We start from the raw sequence: 24,643 nt of genomic DNA, 5'->3' as shown, positions 1-24,643 counted from the left end.
AAAAAAGGAAGGAGTTCAGTGGAGGGCCACAAAGATGATTAAGGGCCTGCAGCATCTCCCATATGAGGAAAGGCTGAGTAGCCTGGGTCTGTTCAGCCTGGGGAAAAGACTGGGGAGATGGGGAGGATCTGATAAATGTTTATAAATATCTAAAGGGAGGTGGGAGGCAAAGAGATGAGGCACGTAGCAATAAGACAAGGAGTAATGGCCTAAAACTTGAACATAGGAAGTTCCAAACTAACATGCGGAATTTCTTTACAATAATGGTGATGGAGCACTGAAACAAGTTGCCCAGAAAGGTTGTAGAGATTCCTTCTATGGTGATATTCAAGATCCATCCGAACATCTTCCTATACAACCTATTATAGGGTATCTGCTTTAGCAGGAGGGTTGGACTCTCTCTCTTAACGTCCCTTCCAATCCCTACAATTCTGTCATTTTGTGATATACCCCATAGCTACTCAACACTCCCACCAACTGCTAAACAGAGAGAAATCCTACCATCTGCTTCACCAAAAGCAAGGAAAAATTCATGTGGATGAAAGAAAGCTAACTCTATTTTAATTGTATGAAAACAAAGCTGAGCCTGATGGACAGAGAAGAAATCTAAGGCCTTTAAGATCAGTAACTCTTTACAAGAAGACATCTGTATAAGAACAAAGCTCGAGGCACAGTTATTTTGAGGCAGCTGTTATGGCACTGCACTTCAAGGACAAGCAACTGCAGTACCTACATTCCATATAAGAAAGTAGAGGGAAGAGCAACACAGCAGGAAACAACATTCAGCTGTGAAATACAACACGAGTTGGCTGTTTTCAACAAACTTAAGCGGCACTTCACGTGCATTTATCTACTGTGGGCTGCAAGACAAGTAAGAAGTGGAACTGAAATAACAACTAGAGAAGCCCCAAAGACCAATAGTAGTCTGATGATCACATATTGACAAGTACACACTGCTTCCAGTTACACTGGTGAGCAGCAATCATAATAAGCTATACTGTACTTTCCTTCCAGATGAACTTCATAGGCCTTTTAGGAAAGATCTGTCAACATTTAATGCACAGGAGGAAAGAAAAAAAAAAAGAAATCAAGTATTAAAATCAATTCCTGACTATTATTACCTGATTTGGTAGCTGGGCTAGAGAGAACCACATCTCTAAATAGCATTATGCCTCTCAGTCTGTGCTCTTTACAGTAATTATCACTCCATCTGAAGACCTCAATGGTCTCAACTTGGTTTGCTCAGTGCAACAAAAATTGCTCCTTCCTAAAATTGCACCTTCCCATACACTGCAGCAGAAGGAAACCAATCCACTGCAGTAACCTAGAATGTTGTGCAGAGTTTGCAAAGCACGCAGCTTACCCCTGACCACCCACACAGCTTGAGTGGATGTGGAGATATCAGGATCAAAATCAATACCTTTAATGAGTCAAGCCCTACTATTAGACCAGCTTAATCACTCTAGGCAAGGCATCTCCACAAGTTAGGAGGTGCTCCTATATTTTCTTGTCTCCAGACACGTCTGAAGCACTGGAGAATTAGAAGGAAAAAAAAAAGAAACGTATTTTAAGTTAGATTTTCCCCTTTCTGATGGCTGGGCACTGCTGTAACATGAGAGCATTGATTTACTGCCTGAGGGACAGAACAAAGTTTTCCATAAGCTGACTATTGTGCCTGGATACCCTCAGTGCAATAGAAAGATAATGGATCTAATAAAAGCCCAACTTCGTGCTTTTAACAGCATTAGGGGAGAAGAGAAAGCAAGGAGGGAGCATAGCATTAGTATGGACTCACCATATTTCTCTTTGCACTCGCTTCTTAGAACTGTACTCCACAAGGGCTTGCATTTATGGGCTTTGGAGAAAAAAATAATCCTGCAATAGCAAGTGGTTGCTCAGAAAAAGGTAATTAAACAAATCTAGGAAACTGGCACAAAGGAAGACTGCAAGACTGAAATCCTTGAACATATTTACTCTGCAGAAGAGGCAAATGTGGAAGAGCAGGGAGATCAGGAGCTTCAATCTTTTTGACTCTTTCATTGAGAAACAGCATTCAATAAGCTGAAATTCAAAACAAATCCAGGGAAAAGACTCTTTCCCATAAAACACACCTACCTTGGTGACCCCTGCCCCAAAAAGCTACAGCAGCTCAAAAAACATCTTCCTCCTCCCACTATCTCAAGTCACCATAGTTGCATTTTTGATACATTTTCAGAAATAATTAAGAGATCAATTTAAATCTGGATAAATAAGAGCTCAACTGTTACACGTCCGAACAAGAACTTATTTAGCAAGAGATTATCCCAAAATTGTCCAGAGTTCGAATACTGCATTCTCCTCTGAAGCATCAGGCACTAATCACTTACTTGTGTTTCTCAAATCAGGTTTCTAGGAGGGCTACAATCTCTGGCAACACAACTGAAGACATGGCAGAGAGGCTTATTTCAAAGATCAGATTAAGAATTTGTCTTCTGAGGTATGCAGAAAAAGAGAACCAGTCAAACTACTGTATCAGAGTGAAAAAGGAGGACCTGACCTTCTGAAGGAGCTGTATGATGCTGTTAGAATAAAGTCATCTGAAGCACACCAAAGAAATGTTACATCTGAGGACAGATTAACTGGTTTTGGTTGGAGGACTATTTACCATCAGGTTCTCCTCACTTTTGCACATCTCTCTATTAAAGAAGTTTTTACAGGCCCTGCCCAAGTTTGTCTGTTGGAGCCACATAACACAAGTGCTGACTACAAAAAGCTACTAGGCAAGTCATGAAGAGTCTGACAGCAGGTATAGAAAGACCTGCCTTCATCCCAGGCATTAACAAACGCAGTGTTGAGATGTAAATGTCTGCCTTCAAAACAGACCTATAAAAAAGCCTGCAGAAGGACCCACACTCTATTTGGTAACAAAATTGGAAACTGAGACCTGACAAGAGCCTTTCATTGCAGTGCTACCATAACAAGTCAAGTCATTGTGAGCAACAGGTCAACGAGAGATTTAAAATATGCAATTAGACATACTTATCTAAAATTACATGCCAAGTCTCTGCAGCGTATCTTTCTGAACCTAACCCTTTTAGCTGGAACTGGCAATTACTCAAACACTAACAATCTCAATTAGTAGATTGTGACAATTCTGTTTGGCATAATACTGAGGCACAGAAGCAGGGATAAGCCACATAAAAGACTTGGAAAGAGTACCAAGGGACAGTACTCAAGACAGAAAAACTGCCTGTGAAAAGGGAAGCAATCTGCAACCCCTATGCTAGCAAGAGCTGTAACAGAGCTCGAATGCAGGTCATCTTAAGAGAGAGTCCTACACACAGTCCTTCACAGGCACATTAAAACATGACAGCTTGAATGGAGCCTTTCCTCTTTACAAGAGCATATTTGTAGATACCTATGGTGATAAAAACAGCATTAGTCACTGTATGGAAACTGGAACTGTAGTTCATATGACTTGCTGAGAATTATACACGTGTAGAACTAGCCTGCATTCTGTCTCTGTTCTGCTTTCCCTCTGATCCCCAAAATCAGCATCTGGGTTAACACCACAGAAGCTGTCAGGATGCAAATGAAAATACAGGAAGGATTAAGAAATTCCAGGAGAGTTGCTTTAAAAGGAAAGGTGATATAAGATCTTCTCCCTGCCTGTCCTCAGATCCTGCTGATCATTATTTACTATGGAAAGCTTCATCCAAGAGAACTTTCACAGCTTCAATGCTGACACCATGTTCATAGGAATGCCTCTCCCTGTCTGGCTTAAAACCAGAGACTTTCTACATGTGAGATGAACTGTGCTGCACTAGAAACACCAGCTCTCACACACAGTGTAGCAGGAAAATCCCATCAACATACAAGCCTGACAACAGAAAGCAAATTTTAGTTACCATGGCTACGTGCCTGAAGTTGTTTTCCATTGAGAAAACCTTCGGAGGCACACATCAGAAGAAAAGTACAGAGGTACAGATCCAGAGGACTCTATCTCCTGTCCTGAACTGAGAATCAGAGAGCATTTCCATACAGCAGTCTGTAATACATCAGTGATCCCCTCAAACAATATCAACACTACCAACAGATTAGGAACAGTTTAGAACCTTATTCAGTTTCTCTCTTTACAGGTGAAGGAGAGAATGTAAAGAACTGCAGGACAGGTAAAGAAGGCAAAACCCCCCCTAAATTGTAAGGTTCCCAGAAGCCTTAGCTTTCATTGCAGAGCTCTTGTACAAGCAGTTGGACTTTACACTTGTACATTTACCCCATTCAAAACAAAGGGATTACACAGAATGCTTAGCTCTAAACAACAGCCTGAAGTTCTCCAACAATTGATCTTTTTAACATTTTCTTATGTGCTCCACAACCAGGGATTGGTCTGCCTCCAGCTAAATCAGTCAGGTCCTCTCACACCACCTCAAGAAAGGTCCTTTAAAGGCACTCAGTAAGCAAACAGATGATGTTAGCTGAAATACAATTCGCCAGACCGTTTTGGTTGCATACCAGGAGTTCATCCATGCTCGTCTGACACTTCTCAAGATTGATCCGTTTAATTGCCACCTTCTCCTTCTTTGGAACACAGAAGGCTGCCTGCACCACAGCTGTCGCTCCGCTCCCTGTGGGTGGGAGAAAGAGATGGTTAACATCATCCTACAGGACTCCTGCAGGAAGGAAGGGAGGTCAGACAACAGAGGGACAAGCGCCCGTTACTAGACGCAGCAGAGCCAGGTGACAACCCAGGGAAGCCCACCCATAGGCACTGACCCCTTGGACAACTCAACAGCTCAGCTGCAGCATGAAAGAGCTGGGCCAACCCTGCACAAACAAGGGAGTCTCCATGAGGAATCATTACAGCTACGCAGGAAAAAACATCCTCCGGTTTACTTGTAACAGAGGGCTGGTCCTTTTAAAAGAAAAGCCACTAATGTCATGCTTTTAACCTGGCGTGTTCACCCAGAGTGCTGAAACAAGCCATACTCTTTGCTACCAGCACTAATGACATTTCTCAAATAGTTTTATGTACTAATTCCCTTTAGAGCTTCCCTCTTGTCTTATGCAACAGCACGAGGCAGGCTTCATCCAAGCCTGTTCAGTTTTTCAGCTGGTGGCACAATACTTTGGTATTTGGGTTGAAAACCTCAACCAAAGAACATTTAAATTCAAACAGGGAGAAAACACTGTCGTTTGAAGCTGTTCAAAGTAGTAAAAGCAGGCACAAAAGTTTTGGATTTAAATTGCTCAGTACTATCATATCCTTTGTTATCAAAAGGACTGTGCAACAGTGAGATTTAAATCACCAAAATGATTATAGACCTTTATTTGTCAGCCCCCAGAAAGAGCTGCAATATTTGCATCTTAGCAATAGGAGACACCTCGTTGCTTTGCTTTCTACCCTGATCTTCATTCATCACATTTGCACACTTCACTGGAAAGGAATCAATTCCAGAGTAAGAAAAGCAGTAGGATAAGTGAGAAAGCTCAGGAATTTCCCATTGCCAATATTCTATGAGATCAGTATTGAAAAAGATATCCATTCTGCATTGTGGCATAAAACACTTGTTTTAGAAGGTTCTCCCATTTTAATACTATACAACCTACCTCAAGATTCTTCCATACAGATCAACCACAACATTTCTGCAAACAATCTTTCCAAGACATTCAGATAAACCAGGGGCAAAAGCTGGCAGCCTCCATGCAAAGGCTACTGAAGCTCTCCACAGCAACCATCTCACAGCAAGACATCAACTCCCAGTCACACTCAAACATTAAGTGCCATGTTGGAGAAAGAACTTGAAACCTGGTCCTAAAAGAAAACCTGCTCCATCCAAAGTCGCACACTGGGATAAGTGACAAAGTTCTGAACTTGATCTTCTAATCTTCAACCAGCACCCTCTCACAAGAGTTTCACTTCATGTTGTTGCAAGCAGATTCTGGGCAACAGCTCCAGCTTGTCAATTGATTGGCTGCACTGAGAGCTCCCATTCTAAAGGCAGAAAGCAGCAGCATGAAGAACACAAAATGGCAAGGGTGCTCAAGCTGTACTGTTTCATGAACCAAATGGGGTTTAAAGAAGTTCAAGGCTATTTGTTACTCACAACTATTTTCATTTTCAGGGACTATTCCTAGCAGAGTGCAAAACAAAGTACCAGAGATGCTCAAGGGAGAGAAAAGCACAACAGGGGCAAGAACCCCTAGAACCAGGAACTTTGAAAATGAGCTTGAGCAAACATGAGGACTTCTGAGCAAAGAATGGAGATGACGGAAGGCTGAAAATCCAGGAGGAGTTTTTGACTTGGAGTTGGCTAGACTGCCAGCAGCATGGCTGCAATATATACAACATCAAATATGCAGCAACCGTGCCAAAGCAAACTCTGCCTGGCAGGCAGCACACAGAGGGCTCATCGCCACTCACTGAGAGCCCTTGGTGGCACGGACCTACCCCTCTCCATCCCTAATCTGCTCCTGTAAGATTTCTGCTTCTGCTTTGAGGGAGAAAGAAGTGAAAACACAAAGTGACTCAGGATATACACAGCAGAGCATGAAGAAGTGGTGACAAAAGGCAGGAGAAGGGAGTTATGCTTGCATTTCATCATACTGCAAGTCTCCCTGCAGCAACAGACCTTTGGAAGTCAGAACAAAAGAAGTAAACCTTTGTGACTGTTATTCCTTAAGAGTCAGATCCCAGAATTGCTGTTGCTGACACATTCAAAGCATATTATGATTTCTTCCTTTGGATGCCTCAGTGCATCATAAACTGGAGATGAAGTCAAGCTGGATGCTGTATGATTACATCCCAGTAATGCACCTCAGAAGACTGTCCTGTAATACAAACCTTCTCACCCTTCAGTCAGATTTGCACTACAGACTTGGTCCTAGAGCTACCCAGTCATCACCAACACAGCAGTGTCTGACTTGAAGCTCTTCTGGCTGCAGTACTGTGCAATGTGGCACACCAGCATTTCTGTGCTGCTCAAATCCTGCTGGTATCAGCCTGTCCAGCAGGGATGCTACTTACAATCCATGCATGACACCACTACAGGAGATCCAATCACTGCTACAGATGAAATCTTTCATGAGAGGAGTCTTCAAGTCTTGGGCTTCATAGAAATGACTACACAAAGAGTGGTTTTGTGTTCTCATTTATTTTTAAAGATGTTACTACACAATGAAAATGGAAACAATGGATGCAGAATAATTAGAAACAGGACCACACTACAGCTCTGTCCTACTCTCTCATCCAGGCCTGCTAGAACTTCAGGGCAAACACTGCTTCTCACTGAGTGCTTGGACAATACCCAGCCTCTGAGGCTTCAGTCTCCTATGGACGTTATTTGAACAGTAATGAAATCCAAAACTAAATCCTTCTGGGCACATGGCAGGGAAGCTTCTCAACCCAAGGCTCCTCCCCATCAATTCCCTGCTGCTCCCGCTTCTCTTGGTTCGATCACCACCTGCTCTCCCTGCACCCCCCTCTCCTGCTAATTCATCATTTCTTTCAGCTCTACTGTAGCACTTAATTATAGAGAAACAATAAAATCTCAAAAGCGTATCAAGCAAGGATTAAACCAAGCTGCAGCTCGATGTGCCACAAGCAAGCTGTTCTTTGGTAGCTGCAGCGGCGTGTCGTGCTCCTGGGACTGAACAAAGACAGGTTTCCATGCTTCTCTGAAGAGCACAGAAAACATAGCAACACAGCTACTTAATGACTTGAGCCACACAATTTGCTTATTGAGTTCCAGAGTGGAAAGAAAAAGAAAGGAGAGAAGCTGCAGAAGGATGCCAAACACATTAGTGAAAACAAGCATAGGTGCAGAGAAGGATGCCAACAGAAAAAATGATTGGCAAGGAAGTTTTTGAAAGTTTAGGAGCAGGTGACAAATACAGCAGGAAAAAATGGGAGAAGCAATCCTCCCTGCTGCTAAAAATGAACCTGGATGACACACAGCACAAGGGCAGCGTGCACTGGGGTGGCTCAGCTCTGACAAAGCAACTCTCCCAGCTGCCATCAGAACCAACTGCTCGGCCCCAGGTTAATGTTTCCATGCTCAGGTCACGCTGCCTTCCCCAAGGCACTCTGACCAAGGTCAGTGCCAAGGCTCTTCCCTTCACCACCCCCAAGATGGGCTTTCGGAGAAAATTCACTTCCTAGTTAATCTCTTCCAGCGTGACGGCTTAGAGAAACAATGAAAACTGGGCACGGCCAAATGCTTGCTGCTCTGTTCCTGAAAAGCAGGAGTTCATTCTGGTGACAGCTGCAGAAAAAGGAGAGAAAGGAATGAGACCCTGAGTGGCTATTAGGGCCTGTTTAATAGCCCCCCGCTTTCACCTCTGTAGGATCTCAGCTACAGTTCCAGCCCTTCAGATAACAGTTGCCAAATTCTTCTATAAGAGGGTCATAACCTGCTTTAGGAAACACTGCTTAAAGAAAAAGACAGACCCTTTTAAACCCTTGCTTCTTTCATGTTTCTAATACTAGGTGGTTTTTTCTGAACTAAATCCAATTTCTGAAACAGTTAAGAAGAACCCAAACCTCCCCAGGCACTCCATCACTGATGCTGATCTCCGCGGGTCTCTCCTTTGGATCAACGTTCCCCAGATGATCCCTTCAGCACCCAGAGCTCCCACCCCAATTTCCATGGGACCACGCAAACCCACCTCCACCTTCTAAGGCAAGCTGCACGTTATTTCTTCTGCAGTCACTTGCTGTCATTGAACTTATATGAAGCTTTTTCATTTGTTTGGTTTTTTAAATATACATAGTAACTCACACCTTAGACATCTCTGTCAAAGTTGATGGAAACCAATGATTTCAAGGCTGTTTTGAAAAGGAGAAACAAGATTGACTTGCACACAGCTGTATGCATGTGCTTTGCTTCCAAAGGTAACTGAACTAAAAAGAAAATGTCATCTTTGCAGCCTCATAAGGACATTGCAGCCCTTCCAGGAAGACTGGTATGAATTGCACTGATGCTTCCTCCCAGAGGAGTGAAATTGAAGCCAGAGATCCTTTTGGCAAAGACATCAGCTTAAGCAATGGGAACACTGATGCCAAATGATCACAAGACAAATATCGAATCCTGGCTGTTGAGCAGTATTCCCCCACCATGTGCAATTGGGCTTTAAATTAGCCACACAGAGAACTCTCTAACAGCACTGTCCAATCCATCCCACTATTACAGACTGTATGCCACACTCTAGGAGATGGGAAAATTTCCCTTTAAGGTAAACTCAGCTGCTTACACAGCTGCCTCAACCAGCAGGAGATATCTTCCTTGGAGCATCAATATTCAATCTTAATGTGGTATCAATCCCTTCCCATAGAAGAAACATTCTTCCAGGGTCACGTGAATGATAGTTTTATCACCACAAAATTCCCTTTTCTCATCTCCAGTCAGCCTCCAACACTTCAACCCACAAACAGTACTCAACTACTGGAAAGCTGTGGGAAGGGATCATTGAATCGTTTGATTTGGAAGGGATCTTTAAAGGTCATCTAGTTCAACTTCCCCACAAAAAATAGGGACCTCTACAACTAGAACAAGTTGCTCAGAGCCCCTTTCAGCCTGACCTTGTCTCCTGGGATGGGGAATCCACCATTTCTCTCTCCAGGCAAGCAGCTCCTGGAGGTCTCCAGTTTACTGCTCTGCTGGAAACAGAGCTGAACTTCAAGTTAGACCAGGTTCCTCAGCAGCAAATTCAGCCTGGTTCAGAACATCTCCAACAACAGGTACTACACAGTCCCTTTGGCTGTTTCCATCTCTGACCACCCACACCAAAGCTTTTTGTCCTTCTACTTTATCAGACTTTCCAGCTTTGCAACTTGCATCTTGTACATTCACTGGGCACCTCAAGAGTTATCTCCTTTACACCTTCCCACCAGGTAGCAGAAGCCAATAATATTACTCCTTATCTTCTCTTTTAAGCCTCTCCCATTCTACCCACACGTCTTGTTCCCAAGCCTCCTTCTGTATGAAATCAGGCTCAGCTGAACACCTCTGCATAACCCTGCCCTCCCCTTTTGCCATTCCCTGGCATGCATACAAGCTCTCTATTTTTAAGCAAGAGCTGGAATCCATCCTCCGCCAGCTGGAGCGCAGTGCCAGAAAGCTGCTCGTGACACAGGCACTGTTATAATTGTGCCTCCAGGTTTTCCTCTCACGAGCAATGCACCAGAACTCTTTGCTACAAGAGAGCTCTGCACCAACAGCTTTTAGGCTCCAAGGTATCCAGTTTCAGGTAAAACAAGTTAAGTTTCTCCACAAAGTACATCACCAAAAGCCCACTAGCCATTATCAAGCACAGCAGCTCCATTGCAGGCTCCAGGACAGGAAACTGGAACAAAGTTGGAAACTATACATAGAGAGGACAACTCCATATTCACCCTCTTTCTTACATCTGCTTTGTTAAGCACAGCACTTCCAGACCAGATGACAGCACAAACTTTACCTACTACTTCCTTCCTACTCCAGACCAGGGCTCAAGACCACCGTTATGGAATTGCCACAAATTGCTCCTGCTGATAGCTTTCCTGCTCTGCACATCAGAATCCAGGAACCTATTTTTTATGAAGAAAGAGCAAAGGATATATTTACCAGAAGTGCTCTTGCACAGCTTCGACTCAGTGCATTTAACACTATCTTATCACAAGGAAATCACCACTCCTTGTGTCTCGGCGTTCCCAGAATGCCTCCAGTGTGATCAACATGAGCCTACGCTCCTCTTCCCATTTGCAAAAGCACATAAGCAATGCAACTAGCAACATATATTCTGAAAAGCACTTCTGGAAAAGAAGCTTGCATGAGAAATACTGAAAAAAAAAAACAAAAAAAACACACGGATTTATGCTTTTTAGAACAACGAAACATGGACCCTGGTTAAGTGGCTGTGCTGCCAACCTCCAGGCAGCACGACACAAGCTGTGCACACGTGGCTGTACCCATGTCGCCTCCAGGCCTAAAAATACAGTGCTATCCATCAGGCTGAGCTGGCTTCCTGGTTGGGCAGAGCATGTTTCTCCTACCATCAAGTCTCCTGAGTACCCTATGAGCGATTATCAACTCTTTGAACGGGTAGATAACTGCAGGACAAGGGGAAACGGTTTTAAGTTGGGGGATGGAAGATTTAGGTTGGATGTCAGAGGGAAGTTCTTTACAGAGAGAGTGATGAGGTGCTGGAACAGCTGCCCAGAGAGGTTGTGGATGCCCCATCCCTGGAGGTGTTCAAGGCCAGGTTGGATGGGCCCTGGGCAGCCTGGTCTGGTATTAAACGGGGAGGTTGGTGGCCCTGCCTGTGGCGAAGGGGTTGGACATTCATGATCCTTGAAGTCCCTTCCAACCCTGGCCATTCTGTGATTCCACTTCTTGGATGAGCCTTTTCCTCTCAGTGGTTTCTCAGCACAGCAAACCTGTTCACATAGTTTTATTTCTAACAGGATCCTGAAGGAAATCTTCAACCTCTGCCCAAATCTGTAGATCATAGGGACGATAACAAAGCACAGTTCCGCACATTGGCCTTCCCTGAGATCCTGTGGCACTGTTCAAACAGACTTTATTTTTTCCCCCCCTTGATTTCTACCCTTACCAGCCTAATCAGCCAATCCTTGGATTTCAAACTTAATCATTAAAAACTGGATCTGTGCAAATCAACAATGTACTTCATGCCTTCTTATAATTAGCTACAAAAACGGCATAAGAAAATGACAAGTTTACTTCAGTTCATATCTTTTCATGGGACTACACATCTACAACAAGACCATCCAGCCACAGAATGGCATACACACACTAAAAGTCTGCAAGTCTGGCATCAGTGGTCCTCACTCCAGCTCAGGTAGGCTGCCCAAAGCTGAGGATGTTTTAATGCTTTGTAACACTAAGACTGAGGATTCACATCTGTCAGTGCAGGCCCAGGAACAACCACCACATTTTGGGATGTTTCAGCTCTTTCACAGCCTCATGCCAAATCACTGTAGGAGCTGTGCTCTGTGGTTACTCATTCCAAGGACAATACAGCAATAAAACAAGAAGTTGCAAGACTGAGAATGAGATTTCTTAAGCATCCTTCAAGAACACAGGGCAGATACAGAACTCACTAAGCACCAGACTGCAAATTCAGACTGATCATGCATTTTTGGGTCCGTCTGGTGTGAAGACAAAGCTCTGCCTTTTTCCCACCTTACTTGAAGTTATTGGTGAGAGAAGAGTTGTCTCTCCAGGAATGACACTCTTCTAAGATGATGGCAATAAAGTCTACTCCCAAATCTGCAGCCAGCTTGGTATGAGGTGGGAATACTCCTTAATCCAAGCAGGACTTTACAAGAGTCCACTGGATGTCAAAGATCTTCCTGGCACAAACACAAGAAGTAATGCTGCACAAATGATCCTTGAAAGGGGCCACAATTCTTCAAGGCACTTCCCCATTAGGCATCAAAACCCTACTAGAAAATGGATGATCTAATTCACACTGGCAATTACAAATAGCATTAATAAAACCAAACGGAGTGCAGAATGGGACACAGACATAATCCTAGCACTGCCACAGAGGGGATGATGAGCTGCACTCACCCACGTCGAGTAGAACATTTGCACAGGGAAGTGTCATCTGCTCAGCCAGCGCTGCAGGAAGAGTGCTGCAAAGTTAGCAATGCCAGAAGTGAAGATAAAGTCCTGAACCAGCAGGGAAGTGGCCCAGATGCCTCTAGAACAGCACAGAGCAAACCCAAATATGAACATCACTAGGAAGGCAGAACTGAGCTGATTTTGTCCCAGCCTACCTGAAAAAGCCCATGGGAAATCTAGAGCAGCAGCACAGCAGACCCTGGCTAGGATGACCCAAAAAAGCTCAAAGTCTCTGGCATGAGCAGAGCTCCCCATCAGTATTTGGGGAGAACAGACTCACCTGTCCCAATAAGTTCCTCATGCTGCACCAGCACAGCCCCACTTGCATCACATCCCACCACGTGCTCCTGGATATGCTGTGGAAGACATTTCCCATACGGAGCAGAATCAGAGCTTTACGTTTCTCTCTCCATCAGCTGAAGGACAGCACAATGGCAATCCCCTATTTAAAATCCTGATGGAAGCACTAAGAGGCCAGGTTTAAGTTGCTGCACCCTTTTTCAACTCTAGTATTTGGCCTACACTAAAGAGAAAAGATACCAAACAAAGAAGGAAAGAAATAGTTAATACACTGAAAGGAAGAAATAAATTATCTATTATAACAAAGAAGTATAAGTCTGTTTCTGGTTTGGTGGTTGTTTTTGTTGTTTTTTTTTTAATTTGTTTTATTTTGCTGAAGCTGTGAGGATGCCAATGTTAATGCGCATACTGGGAGGACAAACAGCAACCTTCACTGACTGCATGCATCCCTGCACAGCTACCCTCCATATTTCTCAAGAATAAGCTTTAAAAAGAGGTTGAGAAGTTCTTCTTATGAAAAGTGATTCAAGAAGTTTGCATTTCCACGTGGTCAAAAAGTCACAGCTCCCTCCTTCAGCATGGCATAACTCACATCACTGAGCGCAGCACATTTGTTCCTCTTCTGGTCTCACTTCAAACACAGCCAACTGCTGCAAATATTTAGCTAGGTTCAAGTCAAAGGTGACTGCCCAGACATTAAGGCACAGGGCGTGTGCTGGACAACACAAATTGAGAGCAGGTGATAACTGGGAGGCAATGTGTCTGGCTACAGAATTAAGTCTTAAGTACAAATAATTCTATTTTGCACCAGCGTGTCTCACAATTACAGTCTAGACATTTTAATGAAAAAAAAACTGGCAAAAGAAATGGGACAAACACAGTTATTACCTGTAAGAAATTGTTTGTTTCATTTAAATTGCATCTTTCATTTAAGGCACATCTCTGTGTAATGACCTCTGGTCATTTTAGCCAGAGCTCAGGTAGTTTGCAATTCTGTGCATGTTGCAAGGCCACTTATTTCAAACAGTACTCACACAGAGATTTCTCTTTAAAACTCAACGAGACGTTCTCCAAAAGAATCTTCCCTTAAATCATCTCATGTTTGTACCTGCAGCTTCCAGATGACTACTGATACTCCAATGCCAGTCCAGCAAGTTCAAAGAACTTCAGAAAATGAGAAGCAGATTTCAAAAGTTCAGCTATAAGAAACACAACCAAAATATCTGAACTGCGTGTGAACTTGCTGACAGTGAGCAATTCAACATCGAGAGCTCTTGCTGTTGACAGTACCACTGGAAAACAAGCACTGTGTTCAGAGCTTTCTGTCCATGTAAGACAATGTCTTTCTGAAGACAACCAATGCTCTGTGTCCCACGGAGGGCAACAGTAACCAGTGAAGACCAGGTTGTGTTGCCAGCATTGTTTAAGCACGCTTCTCCTCCACTGGTCCATCAACACAGGAACACCCAGCACTGCAGCATCAGACGTTATCCAACAATTTAATTCAGTTCTCAAATTCAAAAGGAAGAATACAAACCTATATCCAATCCCTTGCATTATGTCTGACATCGTATTCAGAAGCATCAGTAACAGGCTGGCAATAGACACAGGTTGCTACATGACCCCACTGAACCCCGCAGTATAAATAAATGAGTCTCAATTCTAAGCCATAGAGAGAGTTTGCTGCTGTTACTGCACAAGTGGATGCCAAGGGTCCTGCAGAAAGGAAGAGGAGACTTATGGAAATTTCTACCCCACCCCACACAGCATGGTTCTCTAGAAAGTCTTTCGATATCTTAGGTCATGAGCAAAGGATAACGTCTGTGTACTCACTTCTGGCTAACATTCAGGTTGGGAATCCTTACCAAACTAAGGATTGAGGTATACAGGTCTGGGATTAAGGTATACAGGTCTGGGAGGACAGCTGGCCTGTCAGTGCAATGCAGCCCAGGACTGGGATGGAGGATGAGGTACAGGATGGCCAGGATAGCAAAGTAACCAATAAAACTGTCCCTGAGTTGCCTTGCTATCTGATTTCATTGATGCGTTACCTGTACTCCCGACCTCCCACAGCCCCTACGACACCCAAATCACTCTGCATTCACACTAGCACTCACCCTCACCATATCTTTAAGTGAGTAGGCTTTAATCCTAAGTCCATCACCAGAAACAGGCAGAAACACTCCCAACAGTGAGGGGCTGCAGGGCTGGGACCCTACCAGCAAACAGCAGGAGCCCAGGCAACTTGGGGAGCTGCCCTCTGGGACCCCTTCCCTTTGGCAGCAACCACACTGAGTTCTCAGGGCCAGTTAGTTACACAAGTCCTGCATGACCTGCCACATTTACTTAAGATGCTATTAGCACGCCTAAATTAGATCTTCAGTTTGAAACAAATTATATTTATTTGATTTTGTGCCAACAACTCTGGCTAATTTAAAGGGCACTGCAGCTATGCGGTGTTAATTCTACACGATGGAAAGCAGGCTCAAACATCTCATTTCCAAACACAGCAATATTAGTGGAGAAGGTTGATCCTTCCCTTTTAATCACTGTCAGTTGCCTTTATGGTATATGCAGCAATGTAAATATCATGCTGGCTGTCATCAGGTATTAGCACAGCTCCTAGCACAGCAGCGGTACAGTAGCCAAGCCAGCATTTTCCTTTCTTCCCTCCCAACCTTTATCTCTGAACTCTGTCTCAACTCTAATTGTCAACTGCAGAGGATATTTTATTTGGCCAGGATTCCACTAAACAGAACAATCTGTGTGCATACGGTGCAGATGTTTGATAGTAGAGTGGCTATTTTAGGTAAATAAGCTTTTAAGTATCTGATATGTCCTCTCTTGAAGGCTATTATCCTTTCTTTTCAGGGAATCTGATCTAATAAGTCTTCTCTGCTTCTATTAGTACATTCAGTACACAAGATTAGCCCACTGGTTAGAAATTACATTATTTATCCAACAGTAATGAGAATCTCAGGACTTGGACAAGTAGGTATGCTCCAGCTGCTAGCCCATCAGCCTCTCAGCTGTTCAAACAGAGATTTCCATCGATGGCTTGTTCAACAGGAAAGCAGTTCATGCTCAAGACGCTTTTTTCAGAGAAGTAAAGTTTGCTGCAAGTCAATACCAAGGTATTTCTTAGCTGCTAATACCAGGGTATTTATAAGACAGCACTTGGCACCCTCTGTGATAGTCTTTAGTAAAGAAATGGAACTCAGGGCCTTGCTGCATTAACTCCCAAGGTCAGAGGCAGAAAGATTCTTAAAGAAGCAGCCTAGGAGGCAAAGCTCCCACAGGTGAGGACAAAATACAGCATGTTTCCAAGAGATTAAATTTCCACTGGGAGATTTCAAGGAATCCCAAATCATATGTTTGCAGCTGAGGCACTTGAGGTTTGGAGACAACAGGCTGTGGCTCTCCCATGCTTTTACTGGCAGAGTCCTTGCTGATACAGCCTGACTGTAAATAAAGGGAAAACACCAAGCTATAGCTGCCTGCTATAAAAGACCAGACATTGTTCCTTCCCACTATCGTAGGGAATCCATTCAGCAGCTGTTTCATACAGCACCGACAGGTCACACGGAGATTTGAGTGTTTAATAGAACGTGTGCCCATAATTCCCCCATGCACCATTTCAAACACAAGCATTCATTAATTTGCCATAGGGATTATGCGATTTGGCATCTGCAATAGCAGGGAACTGCACTCTGTGACCCGGGGAGTCCTTTCTAGTTCTGTCTCAGCAAAATAAATGACAGGAGCTTTCTATTTTTGTTTTGAAATTTGACATAATGAAATCCATCCCTGGGGATTTCACAGGAAAGGTGTTTACTCTGCGACAAGAAGCGTCATCTTCAACTTGTGAGTTTTCAGTCACCGAGAAAACCCAGAATTGTGCTGCCTGCCTGGAGCTGGAGGCCACCAGAAATGAAGAAATGAAACTGCCCTGCTTACCTCAACAGGTCTCAGCTGTCAGTACAGCCAGCTCATTTTCTTCAGAAAAAGACTGCAAGTGTTCTCATTCCACAGCCATTAGCTTGATCTCTCACTTTCCAGATGCTATAATTTTCTACTACTCTTTGCACTACTTTCAATGCATCATCTTCAGAGAGCTGGAATTAACCCCAGATCCCAAAAAAACAGATTTACGATCTGCAGAAGACCAAAATTGAGCTAGAAGCTGAGACCAAACCAAATATGAGCGCACAACCTGTCCAGCAATAACTATGGAGCTTCCATAAAGCACTCGAAAAAACTCAATACAAAAAGTATCCTGTATTACCTCAAAGATGCAACGATCTCACATCCTGACCACAAACTTTCAATAGATTCCATATTCACAACATTTTCCCAGCTGACAATGCTCTCCCCTCTAGCAAATTGCAAAATTTGTCACTTAACTTTGACCTGAGACAGAAGCCTGCCATCCAATGTGCCAGCAGAGCACGCACAGCCCCATGCACTCGCTCACCTCCCACCAGAAGACTGTGATGCACCCACGGTCAGAATTTCACTCCAGTTTTAATCCCTATTCTGTGGATGGATGGAAAGGAAACGAGCATAGCATCCTCCTCCCACACAGCTTTATTAATAGCAAGGTGCTAGCAGTAAAAAGAGGAGAGTTTGTGCTCAAATCACCACTCATGGCTACAAAGCTGTACAAATTCTAGCAAAACCCAAAGAGAATTTACTACAGTAAGAGATGATCACTGAAGTATTTCAACTTGCACTTCTTTTTACAGCTGTTCAGACCTTTTCTCTCCTGCATGAATTTGCATCGGCTCATTTCCTGCCTGAAGGAAATATTCATTTGGGAGAATCCTATAAAATCAGTTAAGCACAAACCAGTTTCAGAAGAGAAATAATTTTTCCCCTCTTCTCTTCTCCCTCCTCCCCATCCAACCAACCCAGCAGCTCCTGAGACAAAATGGATGGGGTAGAAAATTAAGTTTGGCAAGAGACTAAAACCTCATTCACAAGAGCTTTCCTGTATTACAGAAAAAAAAGCATTTTAATTTGACCATGTTACAAGATACTCAGTGTGTTGCTGCACGAGCAAGCAGTGCATGCAGCATAAAACTTTAATGGATGTATGGAGGGAAGTTTCAGCTAATTTGATGATCTGGTGAAAAAGTGAATCAGTGCTCTGGATTTACTCTGCATTTCATTCACAGATGGGATTTGTGAAGCCTTGCTGAAGGCAGTCATCCCTGCAGACTTCTGGGTAAGCAGAATTGGTTTAGGAAATCCTTGCAAAGCAAATTAAAGGAGACTCTGGTTTGGTAGAGGACAATAACATAACCAAATTTTTTTTCCAGTCTGGAATTTCTCTTACTTGCAAGAAAAACAAACTGTGTTAAGCAAAAAATGTGTGTGCAGTGAATCACATGCAGGCAAACATTGCACTCAGTCAACCTAACAGATCTTCTGTCCAGTTAGCAGGATCCAGTGCTGAGGTTGGTCTCCTCATTTGCACTTATGCATGAGAGGAAAGTGAAAAACACTGAAGCTACACTATGAACCCAGACTACGTAATTTAGCAACAGTTACAGTATTGGGTATACTTACCCAATCCCTCTATCATCATACACTTTACTTGGAACATCAGAGGCATCCCAGAGAATCACAGAGTTGTAGAGGTTGGAAGGTTGGACCTCTGGAAATCCTCCAAGCCCCTGCTACAGCACTTCCCTACAGCAGATCACACAGGAAGGCATCCAGGCAGGTTTGAAATCGCTCCAGAGAAAGAGACCACAATCTCACCAGACAGCCTGTTTCAGGGCTCTGTCATCCCCATAGCAAAGAATTTCTTCCTCGAGTTCAGAATGAACTTCCAGTTTGTGCCCACTACTCCTTGTCCTGTCACTGGGCAGCACCAAGAAGAGCCAGGCCTCATCCTCTTGAATCTCACCTTTTAGATACTTAGAAGCAATGATAAGATCCCCCTCAGCTTTTTCTTCCCCAGGTCTCTCACTCAGCCTATCCTCATAAGGGAGATGCCCCAGGCCTTCATCATCTTTGTGGCACTATGTTGCACCCTCTCCAGCAGCTCCGTCTGTCTTGACCTGCGGAGCCCAGAACTGCACATACTGCTGCAGATGTGGCCTCATCAGAATAGAGCAGAGGGGAAGAACATCCCTCAACCTGCTGGTCACACTCTCTGTAATGCACCCCAGGATCCCATCGGCCTTCATGGCCACAAGGGCACACTGCTGGCTCACGGCCAAACTGTTGTCCACCAGGACACCCAGGACCTCCTCCACAGAGCCCCTTTCAGCAGGTCAGCCCCCAACCTGTTACTGATGCATATATTTATTTCTCCCCAGCTGTAGGACTCTACACTTACCCTTGTTGAACCTCCTGGGGTTCCTCTCCACCCAGCTCTCAGCCAGGCCACGTCTCACTGAACAGCAGCACAGCCTTCCACTGTGTCAGCCACTCCTCCCAGCTTCATAGAATTGCTGAGGGTACATTCCATCCCTCCATCCATGTCAGTGATGAAAATGCTGAAGATGCCTCATGTACCAGGGGAGATGAGATCCTGGTAAAAAGCCTGAAACACTCATCAGCCAGGGATCCAACCCTACTGCCTGCGAGACCACACTGCATGACTGCCAGAAAGAGACACATCACGGCTCAGCTCCCTTAGATGAAGCCATGGGAACCTGCTGCAGCTCTGAGAGCCGAGTTCTTTGGCTCAGCATTTCAGCTGTTTGATTTCAAAGGGAACAAGCACATGGAAATAGGCTAAACTCATCTGGAAAGTCCCAAGATCCTGATATTTCAGAATTTTCTAATGCCAAATTCCAGTCCTCCACAGCTATTCTTCTACACCCACAAAGCTCTCAAGTCTGTCTCTTCCTATTAAGAAAGTTTAGCAACACCCAGTTTATAAGCACTCCATCAGCACGTCCACAGCTAAATGTACTACCACTACAGAGACTTACAATGGATATCATGCATCTTAAGGGAAATCTTCCAAGGAAATCTGACCAAAATGCAGTTTTTAGTAATTTGCTAACACAATTAACAAGAAGAATCAACATTACTGCCCATCACTTTAAATCACTCCAATTTTTAATTAAAGATTGCATCTCAGTGGAAGAGCTGCTAATGCTCAATAATAAAATAGATACTGCCAAGCTTAAACAGACCAACATTTGGGAAGAGTCGATTCTCGCCAAGGTTTCAGCAGTTGCAGAAGGAATGAGCCTCTAGGGCAAGCATTTGTCAGCCAGCATATGCAGCTCTTAGGTGTGCTCAGGAGCCCAGCACATGCAAGTTTCCCAGCTCTAGCCAAGATATGAGAGTTAAACTGAAGCCATTTTAATGGCTTTTTTAAGAAATCTAAATGTTAAGCATTAATTGGTCCAGGGTTATTGCAGCACTGGAAGCAACAGAGAAAGCAGCCACGGTTAAGTGTGAACTACTTCCTTCTATGCTTTTTTTTTTCTTAGCATCTCAGAATAGCTGAAAGCAGCAGGATCTGCCTCTGCCCTCCCCTCAGATCAGCAGGACTGGCTGCCTCAATAATAACGCTGTGCTCTTCCCAGCCAGCCTCTTTCACCACAGCTCGTGCTTGTCTTTTGTGCCCTCAATCTGCTTCCCTGTGCATTTTATTCCTTTTCTACCAGAGAGCAAACAACACAAACACCAAACAAAAGACACACGCACAACTAAACGCCGTTTGTTTTCTCTTCCCGAGAGAATGACTCAATTTAGTCCTGTTCTGGAAGTGATGGCAAAAGTCTTAAAGAAAAGAGACACATTGAGCATCCAAAGGAAAGGCAGTGTGGATGTAGAGCAGCCTGGTCGTGGAGTCACTCAGGAACAACCATAAGATACCTGAGAAACTGTGGTATCATTCATGCCGGTGCCCAAACAAGGCCTTCTGACCAACTTGACGTGGAAAAAGTTGATGAAGAGCACACAAAGCAAGCAGCCTCAATACTGGAAATATGCTGGAGGAATCAATTTGGCTGGTTGTGCTCAGAGGGAGGAATGGGAACCAATGAGGAAACGCTGAAATAAAACATACGGCATGAAGACTGAGGTCTAAACGCTCCATTTAGTTCTCAAGCAGTTATATTTTATAGAGTGTAATGATTTTTCTTGAATGGGTGTAAAACGGGCACGCAAAACTGGCTGCAAGTAGTAAGGAGGGCTCATGAATGGACATCAACACTGCCTTTAAATAGAAAGGTACAAAGTTATCACTGGACAAGCAGCTCCCTTTGCACTTCGGGCATCCCACACCAAGGCATCAGCCACACCTGGTGAGCTCTTCTTTCAGCAGCTGTGAACATTCAGGATAGGAGAACCAGGCAGGCACAAGATGGGTGACCAGAGATACTCCTATAAAATTTGGGGAAGCAGAAATCTTAGTTCTCAAAAAGTTTCTACACAGCTGTAAAAGAAGGCTGTATACAGCAAACATACATTTGCTCACACTTATAGTTGGGGAAATCCTGGCTAGAAATGCAAACATCAGATTCCAAAAGATCACCGTGCTGCTCACAGACAAAACCCAACACTAAAGCTACACAAACCACAGTCATTAAAAAACCTAATCATTGAGTAAATCTCCATTTCAATTTTCAATTTAAGCTTGATTTCTGAGGGGAAAAGAAACTCCCACCACATCTGTTCACCCGGCCTGTGCTGTCCTCATAGCTGCGAAGGAATCTGTCAGGGGGAAAAAGGGCACAGGAACAGAGCAAGGGAGAATTCCCACTGCTCATTTATCTTCTGTTTCTGGCACAGGCTGCTCGTGGTAAAGGAGATGCTCCTAAATCAAACGGCCACAGTCAGCACAGCTCTTCTCAGCCCCCAAAAAGTAGCAAAAAGCAAGTGACCCAATTCCAATCAACTTCATTACCGCTACCAGCTTTTCCAACAGGAATAGTGAGATGTGAGGGAACCTGTGTGTGCAGTATCTGAGCAGCAGGGGCTCTCATTTTTTTCAGGCTTCACGCAGAGGGCTGCTGTGATTTGTATGCAGTTGGCATCTGGAAGACCACCTTCACAGCCACCAAGCAGGCTGTGTTTGCTTTTCTGAGATAAAAATCCAGGCATCTTTTGAGGCTGTATTCTCTTGCAAACGTTATCGTTCCTTTGTGGGCACACTGCACGGAAATGCTTTGCAATTTGTCTTCTCTCCCCTCATCTCCATTTTATCCTTTTTGGAAAGGAAAGCTGGGCTCTGATTCTGAGCAAGGTTCCTTCATCCAATGGAATGGAAGTTATTTAAGCCTAGGGGAAGCTACTCAGCAGTTACTAACACTAACCAAGTGTAATAAATGCAGACATTAATCCATACCTTTATATTGGCATGAGTCACCTCCACTGCTGACTAATCCTTTTATTTTTTTATTAGCCAGAATCAGGAGGGCAGTTTTACAGAAGTTCTTTTTGCTGCTGGAAAACGTGCTCTCTCGATTCCTGCACTGAAGCAATACAGAGCCCTGCATGGTAAACGAAAGCCACACGTTACTGTTTTCAGGCAAAACCAGCACAGGAGTGAGACTACACATGAATTTCCCTTCTTCTGAGGCAGAAAAACAGCTGAGCTGGTAACCTACAGAATGGTGGGCTCTAAATTTAAAGAGCAACATTTTTCATGAAGAAACAATTTAAGTCTTTTCAAAGCACCATCGCACTTTTCACCCCTTTCCATACCAGGTTCTCACTTTGTTCCCTACTAAAAGACTTTTACAGCTCCACAGAAGTAAAGACAGCTCAACCCCCTCCCCCAGAGGCCCACAGGGGACCCAAAGTGGACAGCAAAGCAGTCCAGCTCAGTTAACACAGTGACATTTTGTCCCACAAATCACACACGTGCTAGGAAACTTGCGTCACATCTCCATCCCGGCTGCTGGCAGACACACCAATGTTTGAAGTGAGTAAGGGGGTGGGGATGGTAAAGTTAAAAAGAGAAACCATATGTTTGCAATATACACATTTCAGTGTACACTCCATCCCACTCTGGAATGCCAACACAATCCTTCAACGAGCAGATAACATCCAGAAACTCAGCTCACAGAAGGGCAGGAAAGACACAAAAGTGAAATGCTTCCTTCCCAATTCCTCCCCGTGTTCAGTCAGCGACTGGCAAGGCTACCACACAGCTACATCCTCCTCCTGATATTCTCAGGCCGTAGGATGTTAGTCTCCAGCAGCAGGTTCTCCTAAGAGCAGTATATGCACAGCCCCCATAGCTACAAAGAGGCACTGTCCTCCTGCTCCCAGCATTGGGCACTCCAACCTGACTCCTCAACTCTGTGCTATCAGTGCAACCCTTTGCAGGCACCCATCCCACTCCCTTCCCCACAGGGCATTCTCCTCTCTCCCCCTTCATCTCTCACTCCTTCAAGCGGATGAGCATCATCCTCCCCGGGGTGTATTTTCCAAAGGAGGTTTAAGGGGCTGAGCTGCCAGATTACGCCTTCCTTTATAGGGAGCTTGTCTCCTTTCTAAAGTGCTGCTGTTCTCACTGCACGAAGGGAGAGGACAAAGCCTGATCCCACAGAGCAACAGGGATTTCCAGAAGGATTTCCCCCCCCCCCTTTCATAGCTTTAGTTCCTTCCTACTTTTAAACAATGCCAAGAATTTAATCTCTCAAAACAGCGTTTTCCCAAACTTTCCCACCCTTGTTAACAGAAAGTAAGTCTCCCTGTCAAGCATGGATGGAAGACCTAGGCACAACAGTGCTACATCATCTATAAACTTCAAATAAAACCACTCTACAAAGATCACACTAAAAATTAACCTCCTTCCAAAAAGCCTTTGGATAGGAGCCTGTTCTGCCAGCTCCTGCTTTATTTCCTGCCTTAGGAGAGTGACACGAGACTCACTGACCTTACAGTCACCTGCAGCACCACCTCACACGTGCCATATATTCACCCTAAAGCCATGCATCCCTCAAACATGCACCCCAACAAAATGGATGAGACAGCCAACACACCAGTCCAGCACCAGGGAGGCCTCAGGTAACCATACAGTTTGAAGTGGAAGAAAGTGAAAAAATAAAATCATTAAATGGAAAGCAAGGGCTGGGGCCTCAAGCTGAGAGGACAATGAATGAAAATTCACAACAGCAGCAAAGCGTTAGGATAAAAGGCTCAATGGTAGGCCTGAGAAAAATCCCCCTAAACAGATCAAAAATCCCTCACCCCCTAAAGAGACCAAAGTAACACATAGCTATGAGTGCCACAGAGGGAGGAACCATCCCCCAAAATGAATGAGGCTGCTCCAGAGTGGGAGATTTCAGTCTGGTTGTGGAGCTCGTTGTGTGGACACCTTTACACCCACCACATCCCTTGTGGGGAGGTGATGGAGAGATAAAGGAGCCTCTGTAGGAAGCTCTACAGCCCCTGTCCCACGCTGCCACTGCTCACCAGGGCATGGGGTTGACCAAACACGCACACCTCCCTCCGGGCACAAGGGAAGCAGAGTTGGCTGCAATTAAAGAAACGAACCCCACCCTCTGCCCCACACTTCTGTGGAAGGAGGGAGCAGCCCCACACACCCAATGCTTTTTCTTTTTGGAGGCGTGCAGATCCCCACACACCCCCCCAACAGAGACAGAGGCAGTGTGCAGACACAGACACACACACAGACACACACACAACTACACAGCCTGGGATGGAGGCACAGCCCCACACACACACACACAGCACAGGGGCAGCCCTCAGAAGAGGGATCTCCAGAAGCACCACAAGGACAAAGGGGGGGG

General features: G+C 44.5%; 1 protein-coding gene and 1 long non-coding RNA gene across 2 annotated transcripts in view; both read right to left on the bottom strand.

Annotated features, from left to right (window-relative positions):
• OXSR1 (oxidative stress responsive kinase 1) overlaps positions 1 to 22,393 on the bottom strand; it is an 86,788-nt gene extending 64,395 nt beyond the window's left edge. The window contains exons 1-2 of the mRNA XM_019616226.1: positions 22,228 to 22,393; positions 4,495 to 4,607 (exon numbers count right to left, since the gene is read on the bottom strand). Coding sequence (XP_019471771.1) covers positions 4,495 to 4,607; positions 22,228 to 22,378 — 264 coding nt within the window. The 5' untranslated portion in view covers positions 22,379 to 22,393. The remainder of the gene's footprint in view (positions 1 to 4,494; positions 4,608 to 22,227) is intronic.
• LOC116216731 lies at positions 7,115 to 11,122 on the bottom strand. The gene is made up of 2 exons (XR_004160048.1): positions 8,647 to 11,122; positions 7,115 to 8,243 (listed from the first exon to the last, which is right to left on the bottom strand). It is a non-coding gene; the product is annotated as an uncharacterized LOC116216731 (long non-coding RNA).
• Positions 22,394 to 24,643: the final 2,250 nt, after the last annotated feature.

The sequence above is a fragment of the Meleagris gallopavo genome, chromosome 6 (assembly GCF_000146605.3).
Source record: "Meleagris gallopavo isolate NT-WF06-2002-E0010 breed Aviagen turkey brand Nicholas breeding stock chromosome 6, Turkey_5.1, whole genome shotgun sequence".
Lineage (NCBI taxonomy): Eukaryota > Metazoa > Chordata > Aves > Galliformes > Phasianidae > Meleagris > Meleagris gallopavo.
The sequence above is the reverse complement of the archived record's forward strand: the minus strand, read 5'-3'. Positions and strand labels throughout refer to the sequence as shown.